The sequence below is a fragment of the Ceratotherium simum genome, chromosome 36, assembly GCF_057802395.1.
Source record: "Ceratotherium simum simum isolate JZ-2026a chromosome 36, ASM5780239v1, whole genome shotgun sequence".
In the NCBI taxonomy this organism is placed as follows: Eukaryota; Metazoa; Chordata; class Mammalia; order Perissodactyla; family Rhinocerotidae; genus Ceratotherium; species Ceratotherium simum.
The window spans coordinates 30,824,741-30,844,018 of NC_141935.1; the positions used below are offsets into that span (position 1 = coordinate 30,824,741).

At 35.1% G+C, this 19,278-nt stretch overlaps 1 protein-coding gene across 1 annotated transcript in view; it reads left to right on the plus strand.

The window, feature by feature from the left end:
* The window catches only part of CATSPERE (catsper channel auxiliary subunit epsilon), a 186,317-nt gene that overhangs the window by 19,653 nt on the left and 147,386 nt on the right, over positions 1 to 19,278 (plus strand). The window contains exons 3-5 of the mRNA XM_087424248.1: positions 4,363 to 4,436; positions 4,738 to 4,807; positions 8,197 to 8,267. Coding sequence (XP_087280374.1) covers positions 4,363 to 4,436; positions 4,738 to 4,807; positions 8,197 to 8,267 — 215 coding nt within the window. The remainder of the gene's footprint in view (positions 1 to 4,362; positions 4,437 to 4,737; positions 4,808 to 8,196; positions 8,268 to 19,278) is intronic.

Consider the following 19,278-nt stretch of genomic DNA (forward strand, 5'->3'; position numbering starts at 1 on the left):
AGGATTATGACAAGAGCTTGAGTGAGAGCTCTGCTAAAAATTGTTGATTATTTTTCTACTTACAGGTTCTTTGAAGTTTGTAGTGTGCTTTGTCTTCTAGTTATGCTGTAATGTAGAATTTTCTTGATTTTGTTTGTTGTTCTGTGTAGTTTTTTGGAAATGTATGGAGAGAGTCAACCTTATGTGGCCACCATTGCCTGGGCTAACCATAATTCTCCCACCACTCATGTTTTGATACATTGTCAGAGTATAGTCATTAGCAACTATATTCCTTTTTTTGTAGCCACCACGTAGACTTAGTTCTACAGGAAAACTCATATGTAATACTTAGCATCAGTCCTTACGTTGATGTCTCTGCAGTCATTTTGGTGGTCTGAAGCTCTTTTTCTAATAGATTCTTCTGGAAGGGCTCAGAGGAGCAATATTTCCTGACTTATTTTATGGTCATAAGAGCATATCTATGGACTTTATATCTAAAAGTTGATGTATCTGGATATAAAAATTATTGGCTAATGTTTTATTTCCTTCTATGTGTATTACTTTGTTGTCTCTGACATAAAGTATTACTTCTGAAAAGTCTCGTGGAAATCTGATTTTCTTTTGCTTATGAGTAACTTGTTCTTTTTGTCAAGATCCCCGAAGGGTTTCTTTTTAGGTCCAGTGCTTTTATTAATATAGGTCCTGGGTTGCTTTTTTTCTTTTAATCATTCTTAATTGTTTTTTGAGGTATGAGCTGTGCCCTTTCAATATGTTGTTTTGAGTTTATTTCACATATTATTCTTGAATTATAGTTAATGTTAATGGTATTGTTCTGTTCCAAACACTTTGATTTTCTTTTTCAGAATCTCCAACTATACATATATTTTCTTTGCCTATCTTTTATATTTGTCATTTACTCTTGAATCGCTTTTTATCTTTTTTATTTTTAAAAACCTTCCATTTATCTCAAGGCCTTATCTATTATGTTTATGTGTTTCTTCTAATTTAGTGCATTTCTGAAATGACTTTTTCTCTTATTTCTATTTTTTCCTGAGTTCTAGCTTATGACTTTCAAATTCTGATTTATATTGTTCTTTCATAAGTTCTATCATTTTCTTATTTATTTTGCCTCATTTTGAACTAGTAGGTGTATCAGTCAGGGTTCTCCAGAGAAATTGAACCAATAGAATTTATATATGTGTATATTAAGAGATTTATTTTAAGAAATTGGCTCCTGCGATTGTGGGAACTGGCAAGTCTGAAATCTTTAGGTCAGGCTAGCAGGCTGGAAACTCAGGTAAGAGTTAATGCGCAGTCTTGAAGCAAAATTTCTTCTCCAGGAAACCTCAGTTTTTGCTCTGAAAGCTTCCAGCTGTTTGGAAGAGGCCCCACCACGTTATCAAAGGTATTCTCTTTTACTTAAAGTCAACTGACTGTAGACATAAACCACATCTATAAAATACCTTCACAGCAAAATCTATATTAGTGTTCGATTGAATGACTGGGTGTAATCTAGCCAAGCTGACAAATAAAACTAGTCCTCACGTTAAGTGATAGCTTTCGTTTATTTATTGAGTATATTCTTACAGAGATGTTATTCTGCTTCTTATTCTCTTCTTTTTCTTAACTTTGTGGGAATTGACTGTGATCTTCTTTCTGTTGCTCATTTTTTCTCGTGAAATTAATTTTCCTGATCTTTAAGGAGGGAGCGATGGGTCAAAATAACTTTTCTAAATTCACGGCTTTGGGGTTACCTCTTCTGTTGTTTTGTAAAGTGTCCAAAAATAAGGCTAAAAGTTTCTGAGATCTCCAGGTTCTGTTTCCCTCACTCATTCATCCATAGTTTCTCTTTTCTTTGTTCTTATTGTCCCTTTCCAGTTCTGCTGGGATTCTTTTCCCTGTATTTCTCTTCCTTATGGATCTCTGTCCTGGAAAGTATCTTTGGAGTTCATAGGCCCAGCTCCTCCTGCCCTTCCGGACATCGTCACGGCCCTCTTCCACTTACTTACCTAGAGAGTGAAGAGTGAGAAGCCCCTCTGGTTAGAGTTGCTATCCTCAGATTGGCCTGCCATGGTTTCCACTGAATACCTATCACTCATTTAGGTGTTCTCTTCTAAGGTCTATCATATTTGTTTTCATTTGCTTCCTTTTGCTGATATCACATGAGTCTGGTAATTTTAGCTGGTTTGTTCCAACTCACTTATATTTTGGGATTTTGAGGAGTACCTTGTCACTGAATTTTATTGTTGGTGTTGTCCAGTGTGTTTTTGGTGCTATCTCATCTGTTCTCTCTGTGTTTATAAGGAAATTTGAGTAGAATAAAATACTACATCACCACTAACCCTTCCCAATTTGTTTTGTTTTGTAAATTCCTATTTTTTCCTCTTTTTTTAATATCCATCCTTTTACCTTTTTTTTGGGGTGAGGAAGATTGTCCCTGAGCTAGCATCTGTTGCCAATCTTCCTCTTTTTGCTTGAGAAAGATTGTCCCTAAGCTAACATCTGTGCCAATCTTCCTCCATTTTGTACGTGGGAGGATGCCACAGCATGGCTTGATGAGCGGTGCATAGGCCCATGCCTGGGATTTGAACCCATGAACCCTGGGCTGCTGAAGCAGAGCACACAAACTCAACCACTATACCACCGGGCCGGCCCCCCATCCTTTTACTTTTTTAGGTTTTCTCTGCTGTTATTTTATTAGCATCTTACACTGAAGACTGAGTTTATTCACTTTCAAACTACGTTACTTCTTTTGTATATATTTAAGGCTATAAATTTCCTTTTAGGGACTGTTTACGAGTTCTGATAATATCAAATGCTTTTATTGTTTATTTATAAATATTTTGTAATTTCCATTGTAATTTTTGCTTTATTACATGAATCATTCAGAACTACAGGTTTAAAAAAAAAAAAAAAAGATTATAAATATCCCAAAATTTTTTCTGGCTAACTTTATAAGAAATTCTAATTTTATTTCATTAATGTCAAAGGACATAGTATGTGTGATAATAATTCTTTTAGATTGACTAAGACTTCTTTTCTAAATGTTGTCCATTCTGGTAAATGTTCTATGTGAGATTGAAAGGAATATATTTAATATTGGTTAATTTTAGGACTATACATATTATATTAGGAATATATAACACTACCTTTTTTTCAGGCTTATCTTAGTTTAAGAAAAGTGTGTTAAAAATCTACCACTGTATTTGTGGCTTTTAAAACTTCTAGTAATTCGATCAAATTTTGTTTTATATACTTTGGGGTTATGTTATATCTTCTGGTGAATTTTTCTCTTATTTCTTCTTACATACTGTTGTTAACCCTATAACATCAAATCTATGAGATAACTGGTGTTATAATCCCCATTTTACATGTAAAAACATTGAAGCAATATTTATATATGTTTATCTCCATAAAAATGTATACATGTGTATATGTAAATAATTTTTATGTAACAATATTAGAAGGTGAAATTAGATTCCAACTCTGGCTGAAGAAGAGGACCAATGTTGAGACTGAGACTGAGGATGTAGGAAAGTGGATGAGTATCCTTTAAGAGGAGAAGGAAAGAACTTATAAGTGAAAGAATGTGGAAGCAGGAAAAAAAGTAGAAATAAGGAAATAAAGGAAAATGTGACTGATGAAAGTTACAATGATAGAGTCAGTGATGTGTGAATAATAGAATCTCAGAATTTTAAATGACTTGTTTTTAAGTGAAGGACCATGTCTCATTCATCTTTTTTTTTTTTTAATTTTTTGTTTATTGCAGTAACATTGGTTTATAACATTTTATAAATTTCAGGTGTACATCATTATACTTCTATTTCTGCATAGATTACATCATCTTCACCACCCAAATACTAATTACAACTCATCACCACACACATGTGCCGAATTATCCCTTTCACCCTCCTCCCTCCCCGCTTCCCCTCTGGTAACCACCAATCCAATCTCTGTCTCTATGTGTCTGTTTGTTGTGGTTATTATCTACTACTTAATGACCGAAATCGTACGGTATTTGACCTTCTCGCTCTGACTTATTTCACTTTGCATATATATATATACACAATGGAATACTACTCATTCATCTTTTTTTATCCTCAGAACCTAGAGTACCAGTCACCTCCTAGACACTTAATAGATTATTTTTGAAGTAAAATAAAATAAAAATCTTACAGTTTTTTGGGAGAGACTACTGAAGTGTCCCAGAAAAGTTATTACTTTTCCTTCATCATCTTACTTTGTACAGTTACAAAGGAATCAAATTTTAGTTGTTCTTTCTTTAAATAATAAGGACTCAGAAAATTGAACCCTATGTCTGAACAGTGAGATGAAAATTTTAGAACAAATTTTGTGTCTGAACTATTTTACTTTCTTTTTTAGATTAAGTTAGAGTATGAAGGAACATTATTTTCTGAGTGGAGTGTGCCGGGAACTTGTTCTGTGAAAAACAAAAGGTAAGGTTTTTGCTGTGAATGTCAATATGTGTGTGTATTTACATGTAAAAAAGCATTCACATAGTGTGGGCATTCAGACTCAAGGCTGTGACTTAGTGTAAATTTCTTCCCATTAAATAGATGTGAAAAGAAAGACAAACTCACTTTCAAAATAAGATAGAAGTCAAATATTGCTATATATTTTTATTTTTCTTATTAGCATACAATTCAAGTTTTTAGGCTTAAAAAGTAGTAGGGGAATTTTTGTTAATCTCATTTGCATCAATACTTACTTCACTTTTCTGTTCTTTTTAAATGCTAGATCACCCAAGACAGAACTGCGTTGTTCATCTCCTGGTGTTCAGACTATAAAACCAATTGTGACAGGCCCAGTAAGTTGATTTTGGTGATAATTTATGAAATCTTTTTTTTTAATTGAGGTAACATTGGTTTATGACATTATATAAATTTCAGGTGTACGTCATTATATTTTGATTTCCGTGTAGACTGCATCATGTTCACCACCCAAAGTCTAATTACCATCCATCACCACACACATGTGCACTGCTAACCCTTTTGTCCTCCCCCTCCCCCCTTCCCCTCTAGTAACCAGCAATCTAATCTCTGTATCTATGTGTGTGTTTGTTGTTGTTTTTTATCTTCCACATATGAGTGAAATCAAACAGTATTTGACTTTCTTCATCTGACTTATTTCACTTAGCATAATACCCTCAAGGTCCATCCATGTTGTCACAAATGGCAAGATTTCATCTTTTTTATGGCTGAATAGTATTCCATTGTATATATATGCCACATCTTCTTTATCCATTCATCCATTGATGGGCACTTAGGTTGTTTCTAAGTCTGGGCTATTGTGAATAATGCTGCAATGAACATAGAGGTGCATATATCTTTTTCAATTAATGTTTTTGTGTTGTTTGGATAAGTACCCAGAAGTGGAATAGCTGGATCATATGGTAATTCTATTATTAATTTTTTGAGGAATCTCCATACTGTTTTCCATAGTGGCTGCACCAGTTTACATTCCCACCAGCAGTGTATGAGGGTTCCAATTTCTCCACATCTTTTGAAACACCTGTTATTTCTTATCTTTTTAATAATAGCCATTCTGATTGGTGTGAGGTGATATCTCATTGTAGTTTTGATTTGCATTTTCCTAATAATTAGTGATGTTGAACATCTTTTCAGGTGCCTGTTGGCCATCTGTATATCTTCTTTGGAAAAATGTATGTTTAGATCCTCTGCCAATTTTTTAGTTGGGTTGTATGTTTTGTTATTGTTGAGTTGTATGAGTTCTTTATATATTTTGGATATTAACCTCTTATCAGATATATGGTTTGCAGATATCTTCTCCCAATTATTATGTTGTCTTTTCATTTTGTTGAAGGTTTCCTTTGCTTTGCAGAAGATTTTTAGTTTGATATAGTCCCATTTGTTTATTTTTCTTTTGTTTTCCTTGCCTGGGGAGACATAATATTCAAAAAGATACTGCCAAGACCGATGTCAAAGAGTGTACTGCCTAAGTTTTCTTCTAGGAATTTTATGGTTTCAGGCCTTACATTCAACTTATGAAATCTTAAATAATCATCCTTGTTACATTTAATTCTACCTTCTTTTGAGCTTTCAACCTAACTTAACCTGTTTTATATAGTATAAATTGTAACTATAAATAAGAGGTATTTTAAGTTATTGTCAACATGTCACTAATTTTTAGGTATTGTAAATTATGAAATGATATATGATTTTTACCTTAACCCTTTTATTAATAAGTATGTTAAGGCCTCAGTTACCACCTTAATGATAATAGTGCTGCCAGCTGAGTGGGTCTCACGGCATATACTCGTATGACAATACCCAAGATTAAGAGCCATTTCTAGCAGATTTGTTTTTACTCTACTATATTTTCTTCAATTCAAGAAAGCATATGTGAATGCAAATAAATAAGAGTGGTGTTGAATCCTCTCTAGTTTACAAAAAAAAGTAAAGCATTTTAAATCATTGGCACTTTATTAATTAGTAACAAAGTACTGTCCACACACCTCACAGCTTATGTTCTTACACAGTGTGTCTAAAGCCACTGCTATGCTCACTGTGACAAATCCTGGCTTTCGACTTTGGGATTTGTGCCTTCTTTTTATTTAATAATCTTTATTTTCAGAGAATAAGTAGACAGAGTAATATGGGAGAGGCCAGATAAATATTAATTCATTTTTCAATCCCTATAGAGTGAAAAATATTTGAATTTGGCTTTTTGAGTTTATGAGTGTTTACCAGTTTCAAGAACCCAACTCCTGAGGGAGTAAATGACTCCTCTCCCTTTTGTTGTATGTTGGAAGCCCATATAAATGTGTAATGTTACGTAAAAAATACGCACACACAAGTACACGCGTGTATAGGGATATCTTTGTCATTTATGTATAGTGTCATCAGATCTTACCGCCTTTTAGGAGGTACATGTGACTTTTGAAATACATTCAAAAGCACTCAGTTATAACAACCAAAAATGTCTCCAGGCATTGCCAAAAGTCCGCTGGTGAGCAAAATCATCCCTGGTGGAAAGCCATTAAACAAGAAAATTAATTGAATTGTGTACCAGTGACAAAGGCTGTGTAGGAAAACTCATTGTTTTCCTCTATACGCTCACAGAGAACACTTCTGTGACCAGGTGTGTGTGGGGGGTGGTTCCACACTGACCAATTCTCCAACACCAGCTGGGTGTCCTACAACTCAAAGTTCTGGCACTATCTACCTCGAGTTACTGTCACATCCCACATGCTAAGGGCTCAGTCCCACAAGACTGCCCCCACCTCAGATGCCAATCACAAGTCCCAGGTTGCCACCTGTACTTCTGACTAACTGGCTATAAATCCACATTCCCATAGCCTTCTCCTCAGGTTCCATAATTTGCTAGAACAGCTCACAGAACTCAGGGAAACACATTTACTGGTCATAATAAAGGATATGATAAAGGATACAGATGAACAGCCAGATGAAGGGGTACAGAGGGCAAGGTCCAGAAGGGTCCTGAGCACAGAAACTTCTATCCCCAGGGAGTTGGGGTGCGTCACCCTGCCAGCAAGTGGATATGTCCACCAACTTTGAAGCTCTCTGAATCCCATACTTTAGGGATTTTCGTGGAGGCTTCATCACATAGGTATGATCGATTATTAACTCATTTTCCAGCCCCTCTCCCCTCTCCAGAGGATGGGAGCTTGAGCTGAAAGTTCCAAGCTTCTAATCATGGCTTGGTCTTTCTGGTGACCAGTTCCCATCCAGGAGCCTACCAAGAGTTAGAACAAAAGGGATTTAGGAGCTGTTGTGTTAGACACTGCTATTACTCTGGAAATTACTAGAGTTTTAGAAACTCTATGTCAGGAACCGGAGTCAAAGACCAAATATTAGCAGGAACTAGGGGCAAAGACCAATATATATATATTTCTTATTATTTCATAAAGACAAATATAATAGAGACAATAAGCCATCTAAATTTGTCACTCATAAAAATAAATTCTTAATACAGAGAGTAGCTAAAGAATTTAACTAGTATTATATGAATATTTATTAGTTCTGAAATTTATTCATTGTACTTCTTCTAATTTTAGATAATTAACTTAGTTCCTCTGTGACTTTTATGCCTGTATCTGAATTTGTATTTATTTTAAAGTTAATTTAATATTAATTAATTAATTAAGTTAATTAAATTAACTTTAATTAAAAATGTTTAATATTATTTTAAAGTTAATGTTGCATTTTCTTTTAGGATTTAGAAGAAGAACGCTATTTATCTGTGGACAATTCTCATACTTGCTTTCTGTGGTATTATAAAGTTATGTAAGTAATGCAATATTGAATACAAAGGTAGTTAATGCTTTTTAAGAGTATTTAGCTTTAACTTTTAATTAACCACAAATGGATTATCTACATTATAGTTTCCATATAAGCTTTCATTCACCAATCAAGATATCCTCAGATATACTGCCAAACTAATATTGAAGAACAAACAATAAAAATAACAAGAGCAACCACTATTTGAACATATACTGCTTCTACACGTTCTTACTTTATGTAAATTCTCTCTCTCAATTTTCACAACCACATAAATGTAAGTATTATTATCGTTATTTTATAAATGAGGAAATGTAAGCTTGGATAGGTTAAATAATTTGGATAAAAACACAGCTTCTAAAAGATAGCATTGGGATTTGACTCTGGTTTTTCAGACTACAGAGCTCTTTTATTTCATTATGTTCATATAATATATACATTATATTCCAAAAGGACTCTCTTTGTCTTGGATAGCTCTTCAAACCCATTTTAACACGAGAGTGAATGAATATAACTAACAAGGGAAAACTGGTACAAGAAAAAAGAGTAAACTGCATTATAAAATCATTCAATAAGTAAAAAGCATCAATGAATCAGAATATTTTTAGTATCATAGTCAAGGCAGTATTCTAAGCACTGTGTAGGATACAAAGAACTGTCTGATGTAGCTCCTGTTCTCCATATAACTTTAATGTACCTAATTCTTTTTATCCAGTTAACGTCCCTTCCTTTGGGGGAACCCTGCCTCCCCTATTCTGTGATGAAGTTGTTAATTTCGTGTGATTTATATGGTACTAACTCTACAACCCCACGTTTCATTGGCCATGCTGATTATTTGAGGACGGGCACATGACCCAGGCAAAACCTATCAGAATACTCATATCTTCAATAAACGTGGTTGTTGCTGATAGTGTCATTATCCTGGGTCACAGGCTTCCTTAAAGTCAGATGGCTCTGCAGTTTATGTACAATTTTTGGATTGAAATTCCTGATAACTAGATTTCAGCAAAGCCCCACCAGGAGTACACATGTAGCCATTCCTCTCTGAATTACTGCCACCTTCCCAGATTCTCACCAAGAAGCGAGGACTGAGTCTCTGCCACTCAGGAAACTGGCAGGCTTCTGTCCTTGTTGGGGGTTTCAAGGATGCCAATCACCAGCTTTCTACCTGTGGGTTTTAAACAATTGAGAAATAGATAAGAGAAAATAGGGGGATAAAAATTTCTGCTACAGCTGAATTGGAGAATAGAACTTGCCTCTGTGGCCAAATGGGCTACTTTCATACTTCCCCCGAGAAAGACCATGGGAACCATCAGAAAGGAGAATCTGCCAAGAAAGCATTTATAGGCAGTTTCGTGGGTTTCCAATCTCACTCTGAGCCCCAAGAACTGGTGAATGAAATGGGTGAAAGAAATGGGTCAGACTTCCCTGATCCAGATATGTTCCCTCCATGAAAGCAAAAACAGAAGGAGAAGCATTTATCCAGGGGGACAGCTTAGCCCCAAAGAGAGAATGCAGTGGGAGCTAAGTGTTTTTCTGTTGCATAGATTGTAAAAATGTTCACATTTTTACTATTACTGTTTAGTAATAGTGTAAAGTACTTTAATACTATTTAGTAATAGTGTAAAAATACCATTTCAAGAATAAAAATAAAACTAATACACCACGTATCCATCATACAAGTCAAGAAACAGAACATTCCCAACCCCTTAGAATCTGCTTTATGCCCATCCTGATCACATCCTATTCATCCCCCAAGAGTTAACCACCATCCTTAATATTGTATAATAAATGATTGCCTTGCTTTTTTTAATAGTTTACCAATAATAACTGATTGCATTAAATTGTTTACTTTTGTCAGTTTTTGAATGTTATTTAAATTGAATCATATTGTATGTGTTCATCTATGACTTGCTTGTTTCTCTAAACATTATGTTTTTGATACTCATTCATATTTAAATGAGAATCTTGAGTTCTTGTGTTGTAACTGCTTGATGGTATTACACTGTGACTATTTTTGCTCATTCTGCTGCTGATGCGTTTATTTGCAGTATAGAGTCTTGCTACCCAAAGTGTGGTTCAAGGACCAGCAGCACTAGCATCACCTGGGAACTTCTTAGAAATGCAGAATCTCAGGCCTCATTCCAGATGGATTGGATCAAAATCTGCATTTTCACAAGATCCTGTAGCCATTTGTATATACATTATTGTTTCGGCAGTACCGATTTAATGCACATAAATGAAAGTTTCTCTAGGGTATAGACCTAAAAGTAGAATTGCCTCAAAATAGGATATGCACTTGTTCAACTTTACTAGGTAATGCCTAAATGATTTTTGAAAAGGTTGTCCAAATTTATACCTATATCAGCAGTAGATAAAAGTTCCCATTGTGGTACATCCTCACCAGCACTTAATATTCTCTTTTTAATTTTTCCAATCTAGCAGGTGTGAAATGATGTCATTGTGCTTTTTAATCGCATTTCCCTGATTACTATTGAGCATATTTTCATTTATTCATGAGGAATTTTTCTTCCCTCTCTGTTAAATGGGCATTTTTACCCATTTTTGAAATATTATTATGTTTCATAATAATTCATAAGATTTCATTATATTTTAATTACTAGGGCATTATCATATATATGGAAATTATTTTATCTTAGTTTATGCAACTTTTCACTTCTTACAATCTCTATTGATACCAGAGGTTCTTACTATTGTAGATGAATTTATCAACTCTTTCCCTTATCTTTAAAAAGGCATAAACCTTTTTAAATCTATTTAAGAAATCTTTCCCTACCTCCAAGGTCATAAAAGTAGTCTCTCATATTGTGTTTTAAAAGTTCTATATAGTTTGCCTTCTACAATTAAGTCCTTAATCCTCCTGGAATTAGTTTTTGTACATGCTTTGAGATAGGGACCCAACTTTATTTTTTCTGCATGAATAGTTAATTTTCTCAGACTCATTTATTGAATAATCTATTTATCTGTAACACCTGCTCTGTCATAGATCAATTTTCCACGTATGCATGAAATTGTTCCACTATGTTTGTTTGATATTGTCAACGATCAGGATAAGTACATTTCCATTGCAGGTGATCTGTCTTTTATTTCTGTTTGCTTTTGAAATATTCCACATTTGCTAAAAATTTGCTAAATTGCCATGATTTGTGAGGTTATAGTACTATGATTTGTGATTGGGATTGACAACTATATATACCTATACAATCATCACGAAAAACAACATTTAGAATATTCCAATCTCTTCAGCAAGTTTTCTTGTGCACTTTTACAGACAATCCCTTACCCCCAGAGGCAGCCACTTTTCTGATTTAATCACCGTAGCTTAGTTTTCTCATTCTTGAATTTTATGTAAATGTAATTATAATGTACTTACTCTTTTGTATCTGGCCTCTTATCCTAATGTAAGACTTTTGAGACAAATTCAAGTTGTATGTTTTAGTGGTTTGTTCCTTTTTATTTTTAAGTAATATCATTGAATAACTATACCTCAATTTGATTATCCATTTTTCTTTTGTTGTACATTTGAGTTTTTCCAGTTTGGGGCTTTTATGAATAAAGCTGCCATGTACATTTTTGTATAAGTCTTTTTGCAGACATAGATTTTAATTTCTTTTTTGTAAATATCTGGGGTAGAATTTCTGGATCATGGGATAGGCAAGTATTAAACTTTGTAAGAAAAAGCCAAATCATTTTCCAGAGCAACTATTTACTGGCAATCTACGAGCATTCTAATTGCTCCATATTTTTGCCAATATTTATTATTGTCAATATAGTGGGAATTAAATGGCATGTCATTGTGGTTATAATTTGCATTTCCTTGATGGCTAATGATGTTGAGTATCTTTTCATGAGCTTATTGGTCACTCCTATATGGTCTTTTGTAAAGTATCTGTTCAAGGCATTTACCTAGTTTTCTAGTTTTTTGTCTTTTTACTAATGATGTGTAGTATTTCTTTATACAAGTTCTATGTCTAATATATGTGTTGTGAATATTGTCTTCCAGTGTATGGCTTGCCTTTTCATTTTCTTAATGGTGTCTTTTGATAAGCAGAAATGTTAATTTTCAATGAAGTTGAAAATGAAGCTTTGTCATTTTAGCTTGTACATTTAGATCTGTGATCCACCTCAATTTATTTTTTGTGAATGGCATGAGGATGGGTCAAAAGTTTAATTTTTTCTCTTATGTTTATGTAAAAACACTTTTTACAGCATCATTTGTTGAAAAACTTTTCTTTTCCCATTGAATAGCTCCATCACCTTTGTGAAAAGTCAATTGATGTTGTAAGGTCAGTTGTCCATGTCTGGGTCTATGTCTGGACTTTGTTCTATTTTATTGTTCTATTTGTCCCTCGTTAATGCTGATACCACACTCTCTTGATTATTCTGGATGGTTATTGTGTTTTAGAAACAGGCACTGTAAGTCTTCCAGCTTTATTCTACTTGTTAAGGATTATTTTGGGTATTCTAAGTCCTTTGCATTTCTATTTAAATTTTAATATCAGCTTATTTCTACTAAAAAGATGCTGAGATTTTGCTTGCTATACCATTGAATTTATAGATCAAATTGGGGGAAACTGACATAACAACAGTATTGAGTTTTTTAATTCATGAACATGGTATATCTCTTCATTTACTTTTGTCTTCTTTAGTTTATTTCTTCAAAGTTTTATAGGTTTCAGTTTACAGGTCTTATACATATTTTATTAAATTTATTTTAAAATATTTATGTTTTTGATGCTATTGTAAATGGTGTTGAAACTTTAGTCAGCAAACATCTTTACCTTCTTTTTGAAAAATACAATTTCTTTAACTCCAAATATTCCCTTTCTGGCTTATGGCTTACTCTCCTCTATTATTTTGATTCTATCTAGTTGTTACTTTATGCTTCAAACTGAACATTTTTTTCAGTCAATTTTTATTTAGATCTGTCCACAGGTCTACCATTTTCTTTGCTTAACAATACTTCTTGTATCTCAGACGTTCTTTCTCATATTACTTTCTCTTTCTAAAGTGTATCCTTTAAGAGTTCCTTTAGGGAATATTTCTTAGGGATACATTTTCATAATATTTGTGCCTCTGAAAAGGTCTTTATTTTATCTTTCATTTCGTCTTTATTTTTCATTCTTGAAAAATAGTGTTTCTGGGAGTACACTTCTAGGTTGCTTGCTATTTTCTCCCAAGGCTTTACAATTATTTTCCATTGTTCTCTGGCTTCTACTATTGCAACTGAGAAGTCTGTTGTATGATGGTTTTATCTTTTTAGGTAATCTGTATTTTCTCTGTGGCTGTTTTAAGAACTTATCCTTACCTTTGGCCTGTCATTATTGTAGGTTTCTTTTTGTTTATCTTTCTTGTGATTTATTGTAGTTCTTGAATCTGAAGATTAGTGTCTTTCATCAATTCTGAAAAATTCAGTCATTATCTTTTCAAATATTGGTTCTCTCTCTTCTTTTTAGATTTTCATAATAGAAATATATGTCACCTCTTCATTCTATCCTTCCTGACTCTTCAAATCTTTTTATATTTTCCATCATTTTGTCTGCCATGATTTATTCTAGACTATTTTTTCAAATATTTTTTTCAGTTCACTAATTCTCTCATTATCTGTGTCTAAAATTTTTAATCACTAAAATCCAACAATCTAGAGGCAACTACCACAGTATACTATTCTGCCATTTCTGCATCATTGCATCCGGGACTGGCTATTTGTTGGGCCCAGTGAAAAATGAAAGTGTGAATCCTCCTATTCAAAAAGCAGGGTGAAAGTACTGTTAAATGTATTAAATATAAAGTTTTTCCTTTCTTCCATGGTCACTATCTACCCATCATGGTGTTTTTTATTTGCAGTTTAATGTCATGCTCATGGACATGAGAATACTTTTGAGGCAAGTACAGACCCTCATAGTCACCTGGTGATTCAGCCTGTGTGCAGCCCACCAGCTGCCAAGTTTCCCCTCTCTATAGCCGTTGGACCAACACATCTTGCCCCAGCCAAGAGTGGAGTCTGAAGTAGTCAAGCCAGTATCTTCCCTTACAGTTAGCCTACCACCTCAACTCATGGCAGATGGGCAGCCCCCAAGGATATTGCACCTCTGCAGTGGGACACATGAGGTACTTGGATTGGAGGTGAGCAAGAGCCTTACACCTGCTGAGATGAGGCGTCCATCAGCCACACCACAATCCTGCTAGCTACGGGTGGGACAGTTGCTGTCGTGCCTTGCTCCAGGATGCCACAGGGCTCGTACACCCTACACTGACCACCTTCCCACACCTGAGCCCAGGCCCTCGCCCAGGTCAAATGCAGAAGCAATTTCCAGGACAGGAAATGAGGAGGGGAAGGCCAAGTGGAATGCAAGGTGCCAGGAGGGGAGGGTGGCCAAGAGCTTATCTCATGGAGGCAGATGTGCAACAGGAGGCAGGATTGCATGAGCTGAAGTTTCAAGCGCATGCTTCATTGTCCTGTGGTACTTCACATACAAAACACAAGTTCAACGATAAACTTATAAAGAATTTCAAGACAGAGACTGCAGGGCATTAAACCTCAAGCACAAGGCCCTGCTGAGCACTGCCTCTCTTCCCTGGGCTTTCCAAACGTATTGACTCTGTTTGCCCCCAAACCAGAGTTCTGACCGTAGGGAGGAGAATTCATGAAGCAGGTACATATTAGCATCTAAACTCTCCTGCTTTATTCTCTCTCTCTACTTAGGGTTAGAATAGAGAAAAGGAAGGGAGTAGAATCCAGGAGGTCATGCTCGAACTGCCGTCTTTCCCAAATTCACTCTGACACTGCTCTGCTTCATCACTCTATCCCACTGCTCTCTACCTACTATCTGTCTATCTACTTAAACCGCTTTGGCAGAGTCACTGAAAGTTAACTGCCAAGATTCATGGGATTTTTTTTATTAGTCCTCTTACTACTTGACTTCTGTACCACATTTAATGCTGGAGATCGCTCATTTCTTTTTGAAATTCTTTCATTCCTTCACTCACGTAATACTACTATCTTCTATGTCTTTTTTTCTTCTTATACGATACATTACTAATTACAGTCAACATGCTGTACATTATATCTCTGGAACTTAATTATCGTTTTTTTTAATTTTTTTATTTTTTTAATTTTTGGGGGGAAGATTGTCCCTGAGCTAACATCTGTTGCTAATCTTCCTCCTTTTTTCCTTTTTTCTCCCCAAAGCCCCAGTACATAGTTGTACATTCTAGTTGTAGGTCCTTCTAGTTGCTCTACGTGGGATGCCGCCTCTGCATGGCTTGATGAGTGGTGAGTAGGTTCACGCCCGGGTTCCGAACCGGAGAACCCCGGGCCACTGCAGTGGAGCACAAACTTAACTGCTACGCCACCAGGCTGGCCCCTGGAACTTAATTATCTTAAGCTGAAAGTTTGTACACTCTGACCAACATCTTCCCGTGTCCCCTACCTCCCAGTCCTTGGTAAACATCAGTCTGCACTCTGTTTCTATGAGTCAATGTTTTTAGATTCCACGTGTAAGGGAGATCATAGATCATAGATCATTTGTCTTTCTCTGTCTGAGTTATTTCCCTTAGCATAGTATCGTCAAGGTCCATCCATGTTGTTGCAAAATGCAGTATTTCCTTCTTTGTTATGGCTGAATAACATTCCATTTTATATATATATCACATTTACTTCATCCATTCATCTGTTGATTGACACTTAGGTTGTTTCCATATGTTTGCTATTGTGAATAATGCTACAATGAGCATAGGGGTGCAGACCACTCTTCAAGATAGTGATTTCTTTTCCTTTGGGTACATACCCAGAAGTGGGATTGCTGGATCATATGTTAGTTGTATTTTTAATTTTTTGAGGAACTTCTATACTGTTTTCCATAGTGGCTGTACCAATTTACATTCCCACCAACAGTGCACACGGGTTCCCTTTTCTCCACAGCCTTGCCATTTGTTATTTCCTGTCTTTTTGATGATAGCCATTCTACAGAGGTGAGGTGATATCTCATTGTAGGCTTGATTTGCATTTCCCTGATGATTAGTGATGTTGAGTACCTTTTCATGTACCTGTTGGCCATTTGTATGTCTTCTTTGGAGAAATGTCTCCTTAGGCACTTTGCCTATTTTTTAATCAGATTGGGAGGGGTTTTCTTTGTTTTTGTTTTTGTTTTTTTGCTATTGAGTTGTGTGAGTTCCTTGTATATTTCAGATATTAACCCCATATCCAGTATATGGTTTGCAAAAAAATTTCTCCTATTCCATAGGTTGCTTTTTCATTTTGTTGATTGTTTCTTTTGCTTTACAGAAACTTTTTAGTTTGATGTGTAGTCCCACTTGTTGATTTTTGCTTTTGTTCCTTGGACTTTAGGTGTCATATCAAAAAAATCATTGCCAAGATTGATGTCAAGGAGCATTTTCACCTGTTTTCTTCTAAGAGTTTTACAGTTTCAGATCTTACATTTAAGTCCTTAAATGTAAGGACTTAATTCTTTCAATGAGGTAAGATAGGGTTCCAATTTAATTCTTTTTTATGTGAATATCCACTTTTCCCAACACCATTTATTGAAGACTGTTTTTCCCCCATTTCTTAGCCCCCTTGTCAAATATTAGTTGACTGTCTATGCATGGGTTTATTTCTGGGCTCTCAATTCTGTTCCATTGGTCTGTGTATGTATTTTTATGCCAGTACTGTACTGTTTTGATTACTATAGCTTTGTAATATAGTTTGAAACCAGGAAGCACGATGCCTCCAGCTTTATTCTTTCTCAAGACTGCTTTGACTATTTGGGGTCTTTTGTGATTCCATACACATTTTAGAATTGTTTCTTCTACTTCTGTGAAAAATTGCATTGGAAATTTGATAAGGATTGCAGTGAATCTATAGAAGCACCTTATAGAAGGTTTTGGGTAGTATGAGCATTTTAACAATATTAACTCTTCTGATCCATCAATGTGGGTGGGATATCTTTCCATTTATTTGGGTCTTCTTCAAATTCTTTCATCATTGTCTTACAGGTTTTGGTGTATAGATCCTTCACTTCTTTGGTTAAATTTATTCCTAAGTATTTCATTGTTTTTATTGCTATTGTAAATGGGACAGTTTTCTTTATTTCTTTTTCAGATTGTTTATTGTTAATGTATAGAAACACAACTGATTTTTGCTTGTTGATTTAGTATCCTCCCACTTAACTGAATTTGTTGATTAGTCCTAACAATTTTTTGGTGGAGTCTTTGGGATTTTATAGATACAAAATCATGTTATCAGCAAACAGAGACAATTTTGCTTCTTCCTTTTCAATTTGTATGCTTTGTATTTCTTTCTCTTCCCTGATTGCTCTGGTTAGGACTTCCAGTACTATGTTAAGTAGGAGTGGTGAGAGTGGGCACCCTTGTCTTGTTCTTGATCTTAGAGGAAAAACTTTCAACCTTTCACCATTGAGTATGACGTCAGCTATGGGCTTGTCATACATTGCCTTTATCATGTTGAGGTACATTCTTTCTATACCAAATTTATCAAGAAAGGGTGTTGTATTTTGTCAAATGCTTTTTCTGCATGTATTGAGATGATCATATGATATTTGCCTTTCATTCTATTAAGGTGGTGTATCACATTTATTGATGTGGGTATGTTGAACCATCCTTGCCTCCTGGGATAAATCCCACTTGATAATCGTGTATGATCCTTTTAATGTGCTGTTGAATTCAGTTTGCTAGTATGTTGTTCAGAATTTTTGCATCTATATTCATCAGGGATATTGGCCTGTAATTTTCTTTTCTTGTAGTGTCCTTATCAGGGTTTGGTATCAGGGTAATGCTGGCCTTGTAAAATGAGTTTGGGAGTGTTCCTTTCTCTTCAACTTTTTGGAAGAGGTTGAGAAGGATTGGTGTTAATTCATCTTGAAATGTTTGGTAGAACTCACCACTGAAGCCATCTAGTCCTGTGCTTTTTTTTGATGGTAGATTTCTACTTACTGATTTAATCTCCTGACTTGTTATTGGTCTGTCGGATATTCTATTTCCTCATGATTTAGTCTTGGTAGATTGTGTATGTTTAGGAACATATCCATTTCTTCTAGGTTGTCAAATATGTTGGCCTATAATTGTTCATAGTAGTCTCTTATGATTGTTTGTATTTCTATAAAATTGTTAGTAATATCTCCTCTTTCATTTCTTTTTTTTTTTAATTTTTTGTTTGTTGCAGTAACATTGGTTTATAACATTGTATAAATTTCAGGTGTACATCATTATACTTCTATTTGTGCATAGATTACATCATGTTCACCACCCAAATACTAATTACAACCCATCACCACACACATGTGCCGAATCATCCCTTTTGCCCTCCTCCCTTCCCCCTTCCCCTCTGGTAGCCACCAATCCAATCTCTGTCTCTATGTGTTTGTTTATTGTTGTTGTTATCTACTACTTAATGAAGGAAATCATATGGTATTTGACCTTCTCCCTCTGACTTATTTCACTTTGCATAATACCCTCAATGTCCATCCATGTCGTCACAAATGGCTGGATTTCATCGTTTCTTATGGCTGAGTAGTATCCCATTGTGTATATATACCACATCTTCTTTATCCATTCATCCCTTGATGGGCACTTAGGTTGCTTCCAAGTCTTGGCTGTTGTGAATAACGCTGCAAAGAACACAGGGGTGCATGTATCTTTATGCATTGGTGTTTTCAAGTTCTTTGGATAAATACCCAGCAGTGGAATAGCTGGATCATATGGTAGTTCTATCCTTGATTTTTTGAGGAATCTCTATACTGTTTTCCATAGTGGCTGCACCAGTGTGCACTCCCACCAGCAATGTGTGAGAGTTCCCTTCTCTCCACATCCTCTCCAACACTTGTTGTTTCCTGTCTTGTTAATTATAGCCATTGTGACGGGCGTGAGGTGATATCTCATTGTAGTTTTGATTTGCATTTCCCTGATAGTTAATGATGTTGAACATCTTTTCATGTGCCTGTTGGCCATCTGTATATCTTCTTTGGAGAAATGTCTG